Here is a 17,646-nt window from a genome sequence, read left to right as displayed (position 1 = left end):
TTATCATCCATCAGGAGGAAGGTGGTATCCACTGCACCCCTGAATAGCCGGACATACTGGTGCAAAATGACGTCCCTATACACCTGAACTGTTACAGTTCCTCTGTCAAAGGCATGCAGGGGTGTACGTGTACCAATCACAATACCATCCCACACCATCAAACCACGACCTCCATACAGGTCCCTTTCAAGGACATTAAGGGGTTGGTATCTGGTTCCTGGTTCATGCCAGATGAAAACCCGGCGAGAATCACTGTCTACACTATACCTGGACTCGCCCGTGAACATAACCTGGGACCACTGTTCAAATGACCATGTACTGTGTTCTTGACACCAGGCTTTACGGGCTCTCCTATGACCAGGGGTCCGTGGAAAGCACCTTGCAGGTCCCTGGGCGAATGAACCACGTCTGTTCAGTTGTCTGTAGATTGTGTATCTGGAGACAACTGTTCCATTGGCTGCGGTAAGGTGCCAAGCAAGGCTACCTGCAGTACTCCGTGGCCGTCTGCGGGCACTGATGGTGAGATATCGGACTTCTTGTGGTGTTGTACGCTGTGGAAGTCCCGTACTGCAGCGCGTGGACACGTTTCCTCTCTGCTGGAATCGTTGCTATAATCTTGAGATCACAGTTTGTTGTACACGGACGGCCCATGCTACGACCTGCTGTGTTTGATTTGCCTCCAGTCGCCCTAGTATTCTACCCCTCATAACGTCATCAATGTGTGTTCTTTGAGCCATTTTCAACACACAGTCACCATTAGCACGTCTGAAAACGTCTGCACACTTACTCGCTGTACCGTACTCTGACATGCACCAACACACCTCGGCGTATGTGGACTGCTGCCAGCGCCACCGTGCAACGACCGCAGGTCAAATGCATCGCATGGTCACACCCCGAGGTGATTTAAATCCGCAAACCGCCACCAGAGAGTTGTTTCACCATGTATCAGCATTATCCTTAACTTATGAGCATGAGTGTACATACCCCTAGCGCCGTAGAGCAAGGGAACATTTTGAACGTAATCAGGATAAATGGCATCAGATTCTCCTCCCAAGGGGTGCATCAGTTCCTCCTCCGCAGCTAGTGCTGTCTGAGGTCTGGTGATCTTGTTGTGGTGGTACCCGCCAGTTATCGATGCATGCCACGGGAATGCAGTCCCAAGGGTTCCGCAAAAATTTGCATCAGTCATGTTTTGGGCCGGTACGTGTGAATTTATGTATCGACGATAATTGGAGGATCGTGTACAGTATTGTTACAGGCTCCTGAAAACTGTAGTTCCGCCCTGCAGCTAACAAGACGGCGATGGATTCGTCTGTCGAGGCGAGGCTGTTCACATGACTTCAGTTCTCGAATCGCGAGTTTAGATATCTATCATTCAACTTATAACCGCTCATATGAGTGCGCGTTAACGCAACGTTCACGGAAAAAAAACCTCTAGGCGCGGAAAACGCACGTTGACGTGTGTATAGATAGATAGATAGATAGCGCCCATGTGTGTTCAGTTGAGGGTGTTTCCGTCGTGAGCAGACGAATTTTCCGTGTTTCTTTTTTCTTTCCTCTGCGTAGATATGTAGTTGAGCTGGATAGGTCCCATCCAACTGGTGAAGAATGACTTTATTGATCACAAAGTATGATGAGTTTTTGGATTACGCTACTGGCCATTAAAATTGCTACACCACGAAGATGACGTGCTACAGACGCGAAATTTAACCGACAGGAAGAAGATGCTGTGATATGCAAATGATTAGCTTTTCAGAGCATTCACAAAAGGTTGGCGTCGGTGGCGACACCTACACCGTGCTGACATGAGGAATGTTTCCAACCGATTTCTCATACACAAACAGCAGTTGACCGGCGTTACTTGGTGAAACGTTGTTGTGATGCCTCGTGTAAAGAGGAGAAATGCGTACCATCACGTTTCCGACTTTGATAAATGTCGGATTGTAGCCTATCGCGATTGCGGTTTATCGTATCGCGACATTGCTGCAAGCGTTGGTCTAGATCCAATGACTGTTAGCAGAATATGGAATCGATGGGTTCATGAGGGTAATACGGAACGACGTGCTGGATTCCAACGGCCTCGTATCACTAGCAGTCGAGATGACAGGCATCTTATCCGCATGGCTGTAACGGATCGTGCAGCCACGTCTCGATCCCTGAGTCAGCAGATGAGGACGTTTGCAAGACAACTATCTGCACGAACAGTTCGACGACGTTTGCAGCAGCATGGACTATCAGCTCGGAGACCACGGCTGCGGTTACACTTGACGCTGCATCACAGACAGGAGCACCTGCGATGGTGTACTCAACGACGAACCTGGGTGCACGAATGGCAAAACGACATTTTTTTCGGACGAATCCAGGTTCTGTTTACAGCATCATGATGGTCGCATCCGCGTTTGGGGACAATCGCGGTGAACGCACATTGGAAGCGTGTATTCGTCATGGCCATACTGGCGTATCACCTGGCGTGATGGTATGGGTTGCTGTTGGTTACACGTCTAGGTCACCTCTCGTTCGCATTGACGGCACTTTGAACAGTGGACGTTTCATTTCAAATGTGTCACGACCCGTGGCTGTACCCTTCATTCGATCCCTGCGAAACCCTACATTTCAGCAGGATAATGCACGACCGCATGTTGCAGGTCCTGTACGGGCCTTTCCGGATACAGAAAACGTTCGACTGCTGCCCTGGCCAGCACATTCTCCAGATATCTCACCAAAAGAAAACATCTGGTCAATGGTGGCCGAGCGACTGGCTCGTCACAACACGCCAGTCACTACTCTTGATGAACTGTGGTATCGTGTTGAAGCTGCATGGGCAACTGTACCTGTACACGCCATCCAAGCTCTGTTTGACTCAATGCCCAGGCGTATCAAGGCCGTTATTACGGCCAGAGGTGGTTTGTCCGGGTACTGATATCTCAGGATCTATGCACCCAAATTGCGTGAAAATGTCAGTTCTAGTATAATATATTTGTCCAATGAATACGCGTTCATCATCTGCATTTCTTCTTGGTGTAGCAATTTTAATGGCCAGTAGTGTATTTTCATTGCTTAATTTTTTGATATTGTGTGGTTGCGGCCTGAAGAGTTCTTTGTACTGTCTCGACGGTACCGGCAACTAGCAGAGAGTAAAAGCGCGCTATTGTGTTGCAGAGGCGGAGCTGGTGCAGGTGGCGCCGTCGGTGTTGGCGGCGGCGTCGCTGTTGTGCGCGGCGCGGGCCGTGCACGCGGGCGCGGCGTGGCTGCCGGCCGCCGAGGCGGAGGCGCTGCGCCTGGCCGGCGTCGCGGCGCCCGCGGCCGAGCGCGTCCTCTCGCTGCTGGCGTCGTCCCCCTCCCCCTCCTCTGCCGCCAAGCCCGCCGTCGGCCGCTGGGACGCCGTGCTCACCGCGCTGCCGCTGCCCGGACACTCCTTCTGACACCCCCTACTCGGCGGAGACTGCTCCCGGCGGTTTCTTACTCGCCCACATCACACGTTCCCCTTACTCGCGCTACTCTCCGATGCCGAGTTGATATTTTGACTAAGTCTAACAACGTGCCCGTCAAAATAATTTCTACCGAATTACGTTTTGAGAGTGTAAAACATTTTTCACTCACCTGCCACTCCACCTTCCTCTCACAAAAAAACCATGTTTGTGCCAACGTGTTGCGAGCGAGTTTAAGCTCTGTTGTGTCCTCGTTACAACGACCTAAGCATTTCCAGTGTTACACATTGTCTTTTGAATCAGTTAATTTATTTACTACTTTATAACATGTACTCATTTAAGATCTTGTTCATTAACATGCTGTAGTTGATTCACTGTTTGCTTAATCTCCTTGTTTGCTTCAGTGATTTTTCTCTCATATTCTCCTTCAGTGTGGTCATTCCAAACTTTATAAATCCACATTATATGCCAAAACATTTCTCTCTCCATTTCGAGGTCTAAACTGTCGCCATTTTCGGAACACACTTTCTCAGATACTGCAGGCTCATCACGTACTGAGCGCGTAGATCGGAGAAACGATTGTGGCTCTAATACTTGGAAAATGTTTTTTATTCCAGTCTGTGATCACAATATCAATTGTTTAGACAATGACCGGTTTCAGTCTGTAATGACATAATGGCATAGTCAAAACATATAAACATAATCAGCACAGCATTGTCACACGGATCTAAAATAAGGTGTAGAATAGGCAATAATCACTATGTGGACGATGTGGCCTATTCAACACCTTATTTTAGATCCGTGTGACGATGCTGTGCTGATTATGTTTATATGTTTTGACGATGCCATTACGGCCTTATCACTTTAGGACATGGTGTAAAAAAAGATCTGAGGATGGTCATTACGGACTGAAACCGGTCCTCGTCTAAACGATCGATATTGTGATCAGACTGGAATAAAAAACATTTGACAGTACTGAATCGCTGTTTGTGTACGCAATTATGTCACAGTTGGTGAATCTAATACTTGGCTTGAAGCTTTTAATGTTACTTGTAATTAGAAATGATTTTCAGTTCCCGGGATAAGAAATCGACCTTCGCGCATCGTGACATTTTAGGTAGATAACTTTGAGTCAAAATCTGTTCCCTCAAATATCAAATTAAGTAGGATATTGAACATCTCTATATGTCTAGAAGTTGACAGAGACAGTGAGGCAAATGTCAGCTGGGGGAGGGGGGGGGGGATGTAGAGTTCTGAATTCTGTTGAAAATAATGGCACTCCTGTTTCAGTGCATTTTTTTTCAAATTGTCTTTCTTCGATGGGGAGCTGCACATGTCTCAAGAATTTCTTTGTATTGGTTCCACTCATTGTCTATGGGCTAAAACTGATCCAGAGCATGTATTCAGGGATCCTGAGGGCACTAGGAGTGTAGAATTTCTTTCACAGCTTTTATACATTCGCCCACTGTGCCATCTTAATCATTCTCCACACCTCTCCTTTCCTGTTACACTGCTATCTGATAAGAATTACCTGTCAACTATAGTTCACACTTAATCTTCAAACTACATTAAGGTTAGGCCAGTGATGTGATCTTTGAGGTTTCCAAGCACACCTGATGGAAAATGTGTTCCCAACCCGAGATTGATTTCCACAAGGAGATGTTGAATTATATTGCTGTGTTTATGTATTACATCCTGATGCATAGCAACAGTTACATGGCACAAAGTAGCAGACATCCAGAAATACAAGTAGATGATGAATCTACCATCAGTGACTAAATTTATGGAGTGCCTGTACAAGAATGTTAAGAACAAACATGGCACAGTAGTTTGTCATTCTTACTTTTTCAGTTGGCTGAAAAAAATGAAGTAATAAGATGTGAAACTATCTTGAAAGAACAATTAAAGCCTACAATAGTGTATAAAATTTGTCAATGGGTGACTCAAACACCTGACCAGTTATTTCCCTTGGTACCAAAGAACTTTATATCACTGGTAGCTATATGTGTTCCTTCCTTCACATTTTAAAAGCAACCCTATTGTTAATCTTCCATCTTAGATTTTGTACATGTTCTCTTAACAATTTCATGTTTTCAAAAGATTGAGATATTCTTGATTGGTCTAAACTGGTAATTTTTGTTGCTTGTGAGATAAGTGATGATTTTCATTTGGTGTCTGTCAGCTAGGTCAGTTAACTACAACCATGAACCTCTATTATAGGCAAATGGAGTGGTGAGGAAGAAACAACATTCAATCAGTGTGAAAACGTGTTTATCTGACCAAAGATTGCAATGAATAGTTCAGTGTCCATGTGATCTGGACTCCTTCTTTCCTTCTTGTTGTGAAATGCTAGTTATGGTGGTGGTAAAGCTATTGTGTATATGTTGTGTACATAATGTACTAGGAATTTTACTGCTCCATGTTTAATTAGATGTGGAGAAAATGTTGAAGTTGTGATGTTGATAATTTCTGATGCTAGAAAATGTACCAAACCTGTTGTATATGTTACAAGTTCAAAATTTGTTACCCAGTGATCTCATGTTTGTATTTTTTATTTAATTTTATTTAATGTGCCATGTGGTACATTTTCTTTTGATCTCAGCTGTTTAGTAACGTTTGTTACCCCTTTTATATAACTGCTACAGATACAAGGCATAACTTATTTCAAAGCATTCTGTGATGCAGTAGATGATTTCCATATATTTGATAGGTGTTCTTCACTTTGTTAATTACATTCCATGTAAAGGTGTGTTAAAATTGTTTCCATGTAGGTTTTACTTCTGTACATTATATACATAATTACATTTATGGTTTTCATCTAGTCTTAATATTTGTTTTATTAATTTCTCCATATAATGGAGGATCATTTCTCAATGTGTTTACAAAATTGAGTCTTACCAAATGACTTAAAAATTGAGTAGTCATGGTTTTTTTTCCACAAATTGTCCATATACCACTTGGTGTTCAGTTTTATGTTAAGTTATTAAACAAATTTTATGCTCTTAAGCCAAACACTTTCAGGTAAAGTAATTCATAAGTTTGCACCAAATATATTCATAAGCAGATGATTTATACATTCATTGTGGTTAATATATTGAAATAAAAAATATTTATTATGCCTCTCTGTTGTATTCACTATTATACAATTTGATCACATCCACTGAAATTTACTTTTCCATCTAATCCTTTTGACTGGACTGTACAATTAAGTTTCTTTGTGGCAGCTGTAATAAAATGTAGTTCTGGTATGACCACAATATATTCCAGTGGGTGTACTACCTACCATTCTGTAAAGGTTTTACATGTTTTTGATGAAGGCTAAGAGACAAAGTCCATTCAGAAACAGTGTTTCACAATCTGAGAAAAACAGGTTGAATATACAGCAAACAGAACTGTTAAGAAATAATCTGTGAGAATTGACAAACATAAGCAGTATTATAACATACCTTAATCAAGTGTTCTATTATTCACATACAGATGGCTCCTGTTAATGGACTCAAACATGTTAATGGAAAAAGAAACCAATTATTTTGAAACATGCAACAGAGATTTCACTGTCTCTCTCTCTCTCTCTCTCTCTCTCTCTCTCTCTCTCTCTCTCTCTCTCTCTCTCTCAAAAGCGAAGTTAACAGTGGTAAAGTAGTGGAATAATAGTCCTGATTAAGAGTATCACAATATTTTCATCAGAATTATTTCCTTTACTGTGAAACTGATCAGACTAACAATCCGATTTACCATTAAAAATTATCAATGTGCCAAGCTTCTCTCAAATGGTTACCCCCACGACACTTATCTTGGCACTGCTTTACATGTCAATGTTTGGGTGTTTCACAATTACTATATCATTGAAAAATGAACTACACAACTTGGACAATACAAAAGGGTTACAATATTAACTGATTATCTGAAGCCAAGTTTCAGGTTTTCAAATTTTGATCCATCTTAATTTCGTCATTTTATGCTATATTTTGACAGCTGTCCTAGGTGTCTCAATTCACAATTGTTGGAGTGTAGTCTGTAACACGTGAGATCTGTATTCTCCATTACTGAAGAGAGCTAATTCTGTAGAAAAATGTATGTCTTCGGGTTCTCTCTCACTCTACTTTATGTATCAGGATTATTGTAATGGAGAGGGCTCCCATGTAAAGTGTTAACTGTGTATTTTGATATACTTTGAGCCTCTTCAACTTACACATCAGACCACAAAAACGGCTGTAGATGACAGCTGAACTGTTCACCGAACCAATCACATTAGATGGTGTACAATACTGTTCATAAAAGTAATAAAAATACTTCAAACAATTAATGTAACTGAAAGATAAACACTTTTAAAAAGACAGCTTAGGACACATTCTAAAAACACACAAGAAAACAGTGCTAAGACATTCAGAAAATTACATAGGCAGGAAACACAGTTGATCCTGTTACGGAAGGATTGTGGACTGATGGTAAGAAACACCTGGATGACACAGTATATGTCTGTGAAGTCAAGTGGCATGGTCAACAGGTTGAACCATGTGTGTGTGTGTGTGTGGGGGGGGGGGGGGGGCGGGGGGGGGGGTAGATTTCAGTTTGAACCTTATTTATTGCACCTTTTTCCATTGCTGCGTAAATTTATTTAAGCCATAGAAGACACGAAATAAGCTCTTTTCAAGAGAGGATAGCATAGTGTTCCTTTACCACTTAATACCTTGTACAAAAACCTTGGCTGTCAAAGTCTGCATGCATTCTATGAGGAAAGTAGGGGTATAATAAATTCTTTTTCTGTCACCTCCTCCCATACAGCTAGGGGTTCGTACAACAGCTTTTGTGATTATGGTATTGATGTGGAGACAAGACAGTTTACCTGCATAGTCTGTGTCACCTCTGTCCATAAGTTCTCAGTGGTGCTGAAGTCTGGTGCAAAAAGGATAGCATTTGAAAGAAAAAAATCTGTTCATTTTTGCAAACCACATTTGCTCAACTGTTGACATTAGTGCGGAAGAATGATCCTTTTTGAAACAGATTAATCCCTCGAGATATATTTGTCTCACTGATGGCTCATACTACTAACCATGGCATGGGTAATCTGGGGAGGATATTTGACCATATATCCAGTGAAGTATTCAGAAATTCAGTGTATCACATGGAGTTCCAAACTGCCACAAACATATGGGCCCTCTGAGAAGGCTTGTGGATATAATTGCGGTTTTAGAAGTGCCCCATATTCTTATAGGAGGAAGTGCTTATCGGATAGTATAAAAATTCTGTAAACATATGTCTGAAAACCAATAAATGTTGTGAACTATTGGTGATTCTCTTGCAGGAAATGGTATACATGGCATTCTGGCACAGTTAGCCGTTGCTGTTAATCAATGTGCACACCATTACATCCTCACTGCTGCATTCAATCCGAAAAACTGTTCAGCAGGTTGTTCCTGCGACTTGCAGACTTGGGAATATTTGCAGTGAGGATAAGGGATAGTGATAGAACTTGCTAAGTTCACTCGCTGGCAAAGTGTATGAAGAACTGGAGCTGCTGATGGCATAGACTACGCTCTGGTGGGATCAATTCTTCACCAACAGTTACTTGATCTATATTGCTTACATCGTGTGCAAGCTCTCGTGCTACAAGACCATTATATCAGATTACAGGACTCCCAGTGGACCCCCAGACTGGGTGCTACAGACCCTTATTTCACAGCTTGCATTTTATAGATGAGATGGGATTTGCAAGGATTGAGGCAATAAATTATCCTAGTTGCTACATTTCGACAGATGCAGATCTTCGAGGAAAGCATCTGGTTTGGCTTAAAATCAATGTGTAGGAAAGGAGCTGTTGGTGACAGTTTCATACAGTGAATTCACATTACAAATTTACATATGTTGTTTGCAGTCACCAATGTCTGCCTGACAGTCTAATTGGGCATTGGAGGACATTATCGTTCCATTTAAATAATATGCTATAAACCACCTTGATGTCCATGGCAAGGGTTCAAAATGGCTCTGAGCACTATGGGACTTAACATCTGAGGTCATCAGTCCCCTATAACTTAGAACTACTTAAACATAACTAACCTAAGGACATCACACACATCCATGCCCGAGGCAGGATTCGAACCTGCGACCGTAGCAGTCGCGCGGTTCCGGACTGAAGCGCCTAGAACCGCTCGGTTACCGCGGACGGCCATGGCAAGGGTACTTAGCATGGTAGCACACGTGACGGTTTCTTCCTGTTAGTCACATGTGGAGTGTGGGAAGATTGCCTGCATGAATACCTCATTGTGTATTATAACCAGTCTGATTGTCTTAACAGTCCTTACAGGAGCAATGCATAGTCGACTGAAAAAATCTCCAAATTTTTCACTTGATATTGGTTCCTGGAATTCTGTAACTAGGCTTTCAAGGAATAATTTGCATGTGTCTAAAAGTCTGGCAATTGCAGAAAGACTACGAAACTCTTTTGTGCACAACAGGGCGCCAATGCATTTGTCTGACAAGTTCTTCGGTGCTCCTGAAGAAACTGGTGATCCCTTGCTACAGCCAGATTTAGACGACTATGAAGCCAGAGACTTCGTTTTGGGGAAGGATGGAGAGAGAATCTGGACGACGTTACCATTGAGAAATTATACAACCAGAATTCCCTGAAGACGCGATGACAGAAGGAATAAAGATAAATGAGTGCCCATTCGTTAAATGTGTGACATTTTCAATGCAAACTGTTGGAAATATTATACCCCTTCAGAGTATGTGACTGTCGGTGAAACTCGTCTTAGTTTCAGAGGGAGGTGCCCGTTCAAAATGTATATCCCTAAAAAACTGATAAACGTGGATTGAAGGTTTTGTCACTTCGCGACGTTCGCACATTTTATATTTCCGGTGGGAGACCCTGCGCAGATAAAAACACAATACAGAGGAAAAGCTCCCTTGCTTTGCCAACATGCTATGTCATTTGTGTGAAAACATACAACATACCAATCGCAGTGTAAAAACCGACAATTGATTTACATCGTACGAATTAGGTGAGGAGCATACTAAACGTAAACTCATTTCTGTTGGCACAATGCAGAAAGCAAGAGAAATACTTCCTGGATTGCTCAAAGGATTAGATCCTATGACATCAAAATTTGTTTACCAGCCCGACAAAATGCTCACCACCTTCTCTGAAAAGAACAAAAACGTAACACTTAAGCATAACGCATGAATCAGGAACCGTAAATCCTGACTTGTACATGGAAACCTGAAGTCGTTCCATTCTATAATTTGACGAAAGGAGTTGATTGTTTCGACAGAATGTGTAACTCGTAACAAAACAAAGGGTCAAGAAAATGAAATGAGATACGACATGTGAACAGAAAAAAGGATAAGAAATCTAACATCTGTACCAAATGTAGCCGGCCAGTTCGCAAGGAACATAAAAAAACTCAATCGATCATGTTTAATGTGTGATGCTTCGAATTCACAAAGTAAATCCGGAGAAAACTAATTCTGTGATGGAAGTTGGCAATACATGTTTGTTTCTATTTCCAAAGTTTATAGACTTTTCAAGTTTATATACTTTTCTGATTTTGGTATAATCAATAGTATAAGTCGTTTTTGTTTCAGGTAACTTCGAAAAACGTGCCAGTTTTATTCAAAGTGTGTTCGAGTTTATATTTATTTTTGATATCACTACAATACTTAGAGTTTATATATTTTTCTATGATTTCGGTAGTCAGTATAGCTGGTAGGTTGTAATTAGTTTCTGATGGCAGTTTTCAAGAAATTTCGGAAGCTGAGGCCTAAAGACTGAATTTGCGATGAAAATATGTGACGTTTCTTAAGTACGTCTACTTACCCGAGAAATAAGGCTGTTCTCATATTCACTGTTCGCTCAAGTTAATACCCCCTTATAGTATCAATAAAATACTTACCTTTTTTCATTTTGTAATTCAACAGTGTACACCCCCCACCCCCCTTCCGTACCATTTTCTTGCATTATTGGTTTTCCGAAGTGACAGAATGCTTCTTTCCATGTATTTTCAGTGCTACAAGCCGCAATCTTGTTTTCTGAGGCGTGAAATTTGAAGGATATACTGGTAGGCACCCGCGAATTCATTGTGTGATGTTTTGACGCCGGTCCGATGGGGTTACACGGCCTCGGGGCCAAAAGTATGGGTTCCGGCAGATCCCCCGTGGGCGACAGCGGGTTAGCTTAAAAAGTTTAGTGAAAAATTAAAAATAAAACACACTTTTATTCGTATTATCGCTTGAGAATAACTAGGTCCCCTGGCTGTAGAAGCGATACTAGTTTTCACGACTTCGGCTAAGGGTTAATAAACTACTGAACATTCCCAGATGATTCCTTTTCTGTTTAAAATAGTTAGTCCAGCTTTTTAGGGCGAAATGTATGGCTAAATGTAACGCAAGAGCCTGGCTTTTCTGTGTTTGGTCCAGGCAACCCTAGTCCCAACTCGCTTCCCTGGGCACGCCTGAAGTTACTTCCGTCGATCACTCCATACCGGACAAAATGCAGCGTGCTGCCTACCAGTCACAAGTTTTGTCTGACGCCCCACTAGACCGCAGTGATGGCGTGCGCGCGCTGACGCCTCGGGCGCACACACGTGCTGCGCTGTGCGCGGCCGGCGGCAGCTGCCCGCAGTGGCTGCGAGGCCTTGCAGAGTCGGCACACCTGCCCGGCCCGCGCCGCTGCACAGCTGTCGTGCCACCACATCACACCTGGCTCTGGCTCCCTCCACACACACCACGTGCTCCCAGCCTGTGACGTAGGCTGCAGTCCGCTGCCAGGCCCCAGCCTTTTAAAGCACGTTGCCCGCAATCACCACCTCGCGACCCACTGGACTGCTTGGAGCTACATTTTCAGTGATGATATGCTGAACGAAATACTCACATGGACAAATGAGAAACTTGAAAAAATTCGTGGAAGTCAGACATTGTACAATGTCTGAAATGAAGATTTTCATTGGCCTTCTTATATACACTGCAGTATTCAAATCGAATAACGAAGACATACGTTCTCTCTTTTGTACTGATGGGACTGGCCGTGATATTTTCCGTGTCACTATGTCATCAGCAAGATTTGCTGTAATTCTCAACTGACTGTGATTTGACAACCCTGATGACAGGGAGTTACGAAAGGTTTCTGATCCAGCTGCTATAACAAACATTCTACATAAATTCAACGAAAATTCGCAGCGATCGTATACTCTTGGAGCTAATGCTACAGTTGATGAAATGCTAATCGGTTTCAGAAGACGCCGTAAATTCAAAATGTATGTTCCATCGAAACAGGCGAAGGACGGCCTGAAGCTTCAATGCCTCGTCGACTCCAGGACTAACTACATCTTCAACACCTATCTCTACTGTGGTAAAGGTACTGATGGAGCAGGACTTTCCCCAGACGAGAAGAAATACGCCGTTCCCACTCAGGCAGTCCTCAGATTGTGCAAGCCAATAGCACATACTAACCGGAACATTACTGCTGATAACTGGTATGTGTCAATCGAACTTGCAGAAGTGCTACGTAAAAATGGTTTGACCATAGTGGGAACAATGCGGAAGAACCGAAAGGAAATTCCGGCATCTTTCTTGCCTTCCCGTAGACGTGAAGTTGGAACAACGCTGTATGGATTTGCCAAACACATCACGCTCATTTCGCACGTGCCTTAGAAAGGAAGAACAGTAATTCTTATATCAACAATGCATCACTCCATAGAAGATGACGTGGAAAGTAAAAAACTGTAATAATAGCCCACTATAATAACACAAATGGTGGTGTTGATACTGTAGACGAAAAGTGTGCCAAATATTGTTCAAGTCGCCGCACACAACGCTGGACCACGGCCGTGTTTTTCCGTATTCTTGACATGAGTGTTGTCAATGCATATATTGTTCATCAGTCATTCAAGAACTGTACTTACCGGAATGAACTTCATGAAAGCCCTAACGAAAGAACTGATCGAACCTTCACTGCGTGAAAGGATAATGAATAAACGCCTCCCACGAGAATTGAGATTTTCTATCGGTCGAGTTCTAGGAACTGAAGTACATCTACATGAAGAGCTGGAAAAGGAGGACAAACTACCTACGAATGGAAGGAAGACAAGTCGCATTTGTCCACCAAAAAAGAAGAAAAAGACAATTTATTTGTGTCGCAAGTGCAAGGTCCCACTTTGTTCGGAATGCTCCTGTAAGGTGTGCCCGCAGTGCGTGTAAGGTGGTGCGAAATGTGGCCACTTTCAGTAGTGCAGATTTTTTCTGTTTAATTCGCTGTCAAGAATACTCGTTAAATTTAACACTGATGGTACTTGATCAACATTAACCTGCAACAACCAAGTTTCAAGTAACGAACTACAGTTAGACATTTCGATATTTGTCCATCGCTGTAAATTTCAATGAGAATTTAGGGTGCGATGTAAATAGGTCTTTTTCACAGCACGGAAACAATATTTTGTACATATGTTACCATTTATGTATAAATGGCATGGAGAGCTGCATCAAACCAGTCTCAGGACTGAAGACCACAACAACAACAACATATATAAATGAAGAATAAATATGTAGCACTAAATTCAAAAAGTAGCGCTAGATTGGTGATTTTCACGTATTTTTCCCGCCTTCTGAACGAGATCCACAGGACGTGAGAAGTACTCACGACTGTGATTAAGGGTTAAAGTTGTGGTTTCACTTTGGAACCACTGGGACATACAGTTTTCAACTACCCATCACTTCATGAGATATATTTGGAGGCAATTTCACGTTTTTCCTACACACAGTTCCACATCTCAAAACTTCTATGAACTCATAAAGCCTAAAACAAATTATCGTTCTACAAAACCAACAAAAATGGGTCTAAAAATATCACAAGTACATGCTGCTCCAGTGGGTTTACTTTAGAACCACTCATTACAGCAGTATACAAATTCAAATGTATTTTACAATAACTTTATACTTACTTTCAGAATCAATTATATCCTCAGTATGATCACTATGTAAAAAATAAAATAAAAGAGAGAGAGAGAGAGAGAGAAACATGTCGATCTTCTACGATGACGTAGCACAATCGCGGCGTTGACTGCTGCTTTGAACACTCTGACTACTGCAATGTACTACATCCATTGAAGTACCTTAATTCATATGGCTCTGAGCACTATGTGACTTACCATCTGAGATCATCAGTCCCCCTAGACTTACAACTACTTAAACCTAATTAACCTAAGGACATCACACACATCCATGCCCGAGCCAGGATTAGAACCTGCGACCGTAGCAGGAGCGCGGTTCCGGACTGAAGCACCTAGAACCGCTCGGTCACAGCGGCCAGCGAAGTACCGTAGTGTACAAATAGATCTCTCCATCTTGCAACAGCATCGGTGATTTCATGCGAAACACACTGGTACTTACTTAAAAATAATGAAATGGTGGTTTCAGGCAGAAACCACTGGTATCCAAACGGTTAAGAACAAAAAATATATCATAATTCATTTATACACGCAAGGATGGGACAGGTAGACGGCCGTGGCCTTATAATAGGAACCATCCCGGCATTTGCCTGAAATAATTTAGGGAAACCACTGAAAACCTGAATCAGCATCTCCGGATAAAGATTGGAGCCTCCACCCTCCCGAATACAAGGCCAGTCTGTTCAAAACAGTGCTACGTCATTCGCTTTATCCCTAGTACACAATACTGTTTTACAAAGAAGCTATATAATAATGTTAAAGGCTAGTGCTACACTGTTCATTCCTGTCACGGCTCACACACACACACACAAGGAATCAGCTGATGTCAGAACTTTAGCCACGATGTCTGATTTCCTTTTTGTGCATCACAGCTTCCAATTTGCTAGCCTGAAAAACTGTGTCAGCATCCCTCCATAACAACTGAGATGTTGAAGTCAAAAAGAGGGTAACGTGGAAGTACCATACTGGATGATTCGCTACTTGAGAGGGTTCCCATGAAAAATGAGTGACGGCAGGAGAATGAAACTTGTGGGAACATTTTAAGGACACGCGGGAGAGAGATAATGAGTAAACCATTGAAAGAGAAACATTTTAATTTCCACACGAGAGCGTTTCATTTGTTACCTGCTTACAATTTTTACGCCCATGGCTATAAACGTTGCTCAATGAGACGACCATCTGCATACACGATAGCCTGGAACTGCACTACAGATACCATTTCACAAATGTTCGCGACACTTCTCGAACGGCAGACCGTGGAACGTTCAGCTGTCGACAGGCTCGTGCACAGCTTGAAGAAGATCGCACGTTGCGTCCAGCATTCTCAGCCATGGTAACAGTAACTTCTCCAACAATTTGTGACATAACTGGCCGACGATCCCTCTCAAGAGCAATTCCCAAACTTCCAGTTAATTCGAACTTTCGAATCCTGTTTTTCAACCCCAGTACTGAAAGAGGACATTTAACGCCGGACACTCAACGAAGTGCAGCAGCAGTGCCGTTGATTTCATAAAACAGTTTGACGAATAAAGCCCAGGTCACCTTGTAGAGCAATCCTGCAATGCACGCTGATGTTTGTGTTAAAACTCTACATCGCCATTCCATCACCGGCACCTAAGGGTACGTCATGACACCAACACTACAGACGACGCAAAACACACAGAGCACAGTCTGAACATCATTACTACACTACTCGCCATTAAAATTGCTACACCACGGAGATGACGTGCTACAGACGCGAAATTTAACCGACAGGAAGAAGATGCTGTGATATGCAAATGATTAGCTTTTCAGAGCATTCACACAAGGTTGGCGCCGGTGGCGACACCTACAACGTGCTGACATGAGGAAAGTTTCCAACCGATTTCTCATACACAAACAGCAGTTGACCGGCGTTGCCTGGTGAAACGTTGTTGTGGTGCCTCGTGTAAGGAGGAGAAATGAGTACCATCACGTATCCGACTTTGATAAAGGTCGGATTGTAGCCTATCGCGATTGCGGTTTATCGTATTGCGACATTGCTGCTCGCGTTGGTCGAGACCCAATGACTGTTAGCACAATATGGAATCGATGGGTTCAAGAGGGTAATACGGAACGCCGTGCTGGATCCCAACGGCCTCGTATCACTAGCAGTCGAGATGACAGGCATCTTATCCGCATGGCTGTAACGGATCGTGCAGCCACGTCTCGATCCCTGAGTCAAGAGGTGGGGACGTTTGCAAGACGACAATCATATGCACGAACAGTTCGACGACGTTTGCAGTAGCACGGGCTATCAGCTCGGAGACCATGGCTTCGGTTACCTTTGACGCTGCATCACAGACAGGAGCGCCTGCGGTGGTGTACTCAACGACGAACCTGGGTGCACGAATGGCAAAACGTTATTTTTTCGAACGAATCCAGGTTTTGCTCACAGCATCATGATGGTCGCATCCGTGTTTGGCGACATCGCGGTGAACGCACTTTGGAAGCGTGTATTCGTCATCGCCATACTGGCGTATCACCCGGCGTGATGGTATCGGGGGCCATTGGTTACACGTCTCGGTCACCCCTTGTTCGCATTGACGGTACTTTGAACAGTGGATGCTACATTTCAGATGTGTTACGACCCGTGGCTCCACCCTTCATTCGATCCCTGCAAAACCCTACATTTCAGCAGGATAATGCACGACCGCATGTTGCAGGTCCTGTACGGGCCTTTCTGGTTATAGAAAATGTTCGGCTGCTGCCCTGGCCAGCGCATTCTCCAGATCTCTCACAAATTGAAAATGTCTGGTCAATGATGGCCGAGCAACTGGCTCGTCACAATACGCCAGTCACTTCTCTTGATGAACTGTGGTATCGTGTTGAAGCTGCACGGGCACCTGTACCTGTACACGCCATCCAAGCTCTGTTTGACTCATTGCCCAGGCGTATGAAGGCCGTTATTACGGCCAGAGGTGGTTGTTGTGGGTACTGATTTCTCAGGATCTATGCACCTAAATCGCGTGAAAATGTAATGAGATGTCAGTTCTAGTATAATATATTTGTCGAATGAATACCCGCTTATCATCTGCATTTCTTCTTGGTGTAGCAATTTTAATGGCCAGTAGTGTATAAAGCTGGGTACCCATACGATAAGCAGTGTTCCGTTCACACTGGCTCAAGCAGCGAAAGGTTCATTGTAACCACCCCGTAAATAGCGTAGCTTCGTCAGTAACTTTTTTCGGAAAAGAAATAAAAGATAGAAGGAATAGTGTGAAAATGTTATATGAAATGATTCGTTTTATTATTGTTAT

General features: G+C 43.0%; 1 protein-coding gene across 1 annotated transcript in view; it reads left to right on the top strand.

The window, feature by feature from the left end:
* The window catches only part of LOC124805545 (G1/S-specific cyclin-D2-like), a 180,378-nt gene extending 176,956 nt beyond the window's left edge, over positions 1–3,422 (top strand). The window contains exon 5 of the mRNA XM_047266112.1: positions 3,160–3,422. Within this exon, the coding sequence (XP_047122068.1) occupies positions 3,160–3,422 (263 nt within the window). The remainder of the gene's footprint in view (positions 1–3,159) is intronic.
* Positions 3,423–17,646: the final 14,224 nt, after the last annotated feature.

Source organism: Schistocerca piceifrons, chromosome 7, assembly GCF_021461385.2.
Source record: "Schistocerca piceifrons isolate TAMUIC-IGC-003096 chromosome 7, iqSchPice1.1, whole genome shotgun sequence".
Classification (NCBI taxonomy): domain Eukaryota; kingdom Metazoa; phylum Arthropoda; class Insecta; order Orthoptera; family Acrididae; genus Schistocerca; species Schistocerca piceifrons.
The sequence above is the reverse complement of the archived record's forward strand: the minus strand, read 5'-3'. Positions and strand labels throughout refer to the sequence as shown.